The 4,882-nt window shown below is 29.9% G+C and overlaps 1 protein-coding gene across 2 annotated transcripts in view; it reads right to left on the reverse strand.

The window, feature by feature from the left end:
- Window positions 1-4,882, reverse strand: part of LOC106789821 (ras-related and estrogen-regulated growth inhibitor-like) — an 89,962-nt gene that overhangs the window by 10,210 nt on the left and 74,870 nt on the right. For both annotated transcript variants that reach the window (XM_014754340.1, XM_014754330.1), the window contains exon 5: window positions 1,000-1,181. In XM_014754340.1, the coding sequence (XP_014609826.1) occupies window positions 1,000-1,181 (182 nt within the window). The remainder of the gene's footprint in view (window positions 1-999; window positions 1,182-4,882) is intronic.

Raw genomic sequence — 4,882 nt, forward strand, 5'->3', positions numbered from 1 at the left:
TAAGATTGTTTAGGATTAATTATACTATAATTTATTGTAATGTATGACTTTGAAAATAAAATAATATGTATTGACGCGTGAACTAAGTGATCGAGTTGCTGAGGAAGTCCCCAATAAGATACAAAACGTTCAACAAGGTCATAATAAATTGTTCATCAAATTTATTAAATGTCTTTAATTTCCCTTTGAAACCCATATATATTAATATACTGTTGGGACAAGAATATTGATAATTAAATAATAATAATAATAATAATAAAATAAAAATGAGTATTATAATTAAATAATTGTAATTAGTTCCTAGTCGAATTCTGAATAGTTCGTCATTGGATCGCATCTTCCGCTTTAAAATGGCCTAAGAGATGGCTCACTGCCAAGAATCGAAAATAAATTCCTCTCTCTCTCTCTCTCTCTCTCTTTCTTTCTCGTTAGTTTCTTTAGGAAGACACAAACGCAGCAGCATCCGAAAGGAACTCGATTCGTGCAAAGGATCTTCTCGATCGAGATCGTCCACTGACCTCTTCGACGTTCCGTTATAGAATACTTTTCATACACGTACACGTATTACATACATATATGCATATGCATACAGATACATATGCACATACATATCGTTTACATGTTACATATGTAATATGTAAACTCCTCCCCCTCCCCACCCCCGTCCCTCGCTCTACCATTTCCCTTGATCTTCTTACGAGTTACCTAATCTTCTCGAATTAACAGCTTTTGCCGTACACATTTAATGTGATCACATTTGATGATGCAGTTTAATTATTTAATTACAGTTCTCCAGCATCAATGAGATGAATGAGTGTACTCTCGTCGACATTACACAAACGTTGTTATTAATCGAATAATAAAATTACGTTCCGTTCTAAGATAAAACCGAGTGTGTTTCGTTTTTTTTTCTTTTTTGTTAAGTTATATATTATCGAATATATAATTGAAATAAAAATGAAAAATAATTGTTAATCGAAATAAATAATGAATGCTTACCGTGCATGATCAAGATCTCTCTTATTGCCTAGCAAGAGGGCAGTGAAGTAGGATGGCAAACGTAAATCCGCGAGTTGTTTTAAAAGTCCTCTTGCTTCTTGAAAACTTCGTTTACACGTAACGCTGTAAACTACGACGAAGGCCTCGCCCCATCTTATATGCGAATATAGGCACCCATTTTCCTAAAAAATAACAAATTAAACCCGTTTGTTTTAATATCAGAAATACAATGATCGTAATATTGTTATAAATATCAAATTTTTTTGTAGAAAAAAAAAAGATATTAAATAAATTTTAATTACGATTTATTTATTCGACATTTAATTTGTATATATTGTGTTTTTGAAATATACAATATTTTCAAAATTATAATACGATTGTATATTATTATTATTATTATTAGATAATAATCAAAATTTTTTTCATACATAAGTTTAATGTAATATTAATTAATTAATTTATCGATAATCTTTTTGTATACGATTAAAAAAATCGTACAATTAAATAATAATAATATTTATATATTATATTAATAATAATAATATTTATATACATTCGAAAAATGAATCTAATGAAAGAAATCAAATTTTATATAAACAGAACAAATATTGAATTCCATTGAATACGATGATTGTAAATTATTCGAATGGTAAGAGTGAAATCTTTCTTATGGTAAAAACATTTCTTATGGTGAAACTTTCGGCGTTCACAAGAACCGTTTAACAATGTGGATGATAGTCGAGAAGATAATCGAAATTGGTAATGCTTAAAAGGAGAACCTTCTCGAGTTAGTAACCTTTGACTTGGCGCTTAAAGATTAACGTAGGCTAAAAAAGAAAAAGAAAAAGAAAAAAAAGAAAAAAAGAAAAAGAGAGAGAAAGAGAGACTTCCGCCACGTGGAACCGCGATCGCATTGCTGTGTGTTCCGTTTTAATTGCTAATTCATGGATCACGAAGGAAACTGCTAACCAATAGAATACCTTATCTTTCTTATTTCTTATTTGCACAATCGGAAATTGCATAAAATGATCTTTATTACATAAATACTTTACATATATTATTTCCTCTAATTAATTTCAATGCTAATGAATTTTATCTAATGAAGAAAATAATTAAAAAAAAAAACATTATTTTTTTTTGTTCTTTTATCTATAATTATATTATTATTATATCGATTATATTTTTGTCATTTCTTTAATTATTGCAATATATAATATTACAAATAAATGACAATTATATTATATTATATATATATTATTGATTATAAGATAATTAAAACCAATAATTAAAATCACACACATTCTCAAAAGAATACATAATAATCTTAGATCTCTTTCTTCGAACTTCCAAATTAAAAAAAAAAAACATAAAAGAAAGGTAAAATGGGAATTGACCGTGATCACGAGAAAACAAGATCAAGCAACGAAGGTTGTTAATTTCAAACTTTCGATCTTTCAGAATAAATCGTGAATTGACGACCTTAGACCTTGGAAAGAACCGACTTTTAAACCGAAATGACTTTCGAGTAATCGAGTGGATTCGAGTTAGAGAGAAGAGAATATCGTTCTAATTGCTAATGCATCGATCACGGTTGAAAAGTGTAGTAGTAGCTCCCATGAAATTATTCCTTTATTCCTACCTTTAATCTTTTCCTACTTTAGTTCAATTCGTTAGTTAGTATTACTACCAAACCAACCAAACAAATACACACACACACACACACATTAAAAGCAAAGAACCTACAGTAACAGCAACATCAACAGCATCAACAGCAACATCAACAGCAGCATTAGCATCACCAGAAGCAGAAGCAGCAGCATCAATAGCACCAACATCAGAAGTAGCAACAGAGTAGGTGCATCAACATCAGCAATAGTCCAATAAGAATGAGAAAGAGAGAGAAAGAGAGAGAGAGATAGTTTCAAGTTTAACGACCCACGGAAGCTGTCGATTCTCGTGGTCGTTCGAATGCTTTCCCATTGACCTGGCACTGACAGCCCAGCCGATAATTATTACCAAGGAACAGGATCGACGGGATCGTGATCATCGACATTTTCTTTCTCTCTATCTTTCTTCTTTCTTTATTTCTTTATTTCATCTTCTTCTTCTTCCTCTTCCTTCTCTTCTTCTTCTTCTTCTTCTTCTTCTTCTGTTGCTGATGCTGATGCTGCTGATGTTACTGCTTTGTATTTATATACATTTAATACATATAAATATATATATGTATATGTGTGTGTATATATGTATATAAGTATGTAGACGAGAGGACGAATCGTGCAATCCAGTCTCATAGGTTTGCCTTGCTAACGTTGCTGAACCTGGCCCTGAACCTTAGGACTCGTTTAACAGATACACTCCACGTGATCGTAGGAGGTCGAACGATAGACAATAGGAACGTTATATATATATATATGTCTTTATAGTATAATAATAACTTTGATCTTCGAAAAACTATCATCGTGTGTTGGATTACCATTATCACAAGAAAATTGTATACTTTTTATAGGTTTAATCTCCTTTCGTGAAAAAAAAGAAAAAGGAAGAAATTATTAAAATATATATTGGGAATTTAATTAGTTATTTCTCTCGTCCAAAATTATAATTCTTAATACGGAATCACAGGGAACTTGGACATAAAAAGAAGTAGGACTTAATTCAACTTAGTAAAATTAATAATAGTTAATTTAAATAATGATAAGACATTGTAAAAAACTTTGTAAGTTGTGCAATAAAAACCTGATTATATATAATAGTTAATTTAATTAATTAATTTAACTAAGTTGAATTAAGTTCTACTTCTTTTTATGTCCAAGTTCCCTGTGATTCCGTATTAAGTATATTGGGAATATTAAATTATGTTTTTCTTTTTTTTTGATTGAGATAGTATGATGTGACTTAAAAAGAAAAAAAGACAAAAAAATAGATATATATTCCATATTTTAATTAAATATTATTTAATAAAAAAAAATTCAAACGAGAAGAGATTATACAAATTTTGATAATAAGAAACAAAAAAAAAATGATCTCATCAATCCTAAATCACAAATAATAATTTCTTTTACGATTATATATAAAGAATAATCTAACTATGATTATTATTATTATTAATATATTTTGTACGTTTAATATTTATAATTTTGAAAGATTTCAAGTAATATTGATACTTTAATAGTATATCCAATAAGATAATGATCGATAATCTATCTCGTATTTTCTTTTTATTCTGTCTGTACGTAAAATTTAAAGACCCTCATCTCCATCCATCCTTCCTTCCTTCCTTCCTTCCTTCCTTCCTTCCTTCCTTCCTTCTTTCTCTTGAAAACCGAGACGGAATTTTATAGCAGGTTATAAATATATTTCGTGACAAGTGGGCGTGTATATTTACAGTCATTATTTACAGTCAAATCTGTCGAATTAACATTGCGTGTAACGTGCTCGTAAATAAAAGCCTCGCGAGAGAAGTTTGCGTATTACTCTTTTAGAGTCTCGAGGATACATATCTTCTTTCTCTCTCTCTCTCTCTCTCTCTCTCTCTCTCTTTCTCTTTCTCTCTCTCCTTCTCTCTCTCTTTCTCTCTCTTTCTCTCTCTCTCTTACTATCCTTCATCCATTTATCGTGACGATTCAATCGACTCGATCGAATTCATCTCACGTTTTCTTTCTCTTCGTTTCAATTCTTTCCTACACTCCCCCCTTCCCCCTTCCCCCTTTATCTCACTCAACTTTCGAGTTTCAAATCTAATATAATCTCACGGGACACGTGTGGCAAATTTTGATCGATTGAATTTTTCAAATAGTAATTCGTGTGTTTTAAATAGTATTAATATTACGTTCGAAAAAGGATATATATATATATATATATATATATATAAATAAGATATATA

The sequence above is a fragment of the Polistes canadensis genome, unplaced genomic scaffold, assembly GCF_001313835.1.
Source record: "Polistes canadensis isolate GaletaPanama2010 unplaced genomic scaffold, ASM131383v1 scaffold_6, whole genome shotgun sequence".
Classification (NCBI taxonomy): Eukaryota; Metazoa; Arthropoda; class Insecta; order Hymenoptera; family Vespidae; genus Polistes; species Polistes canadensis.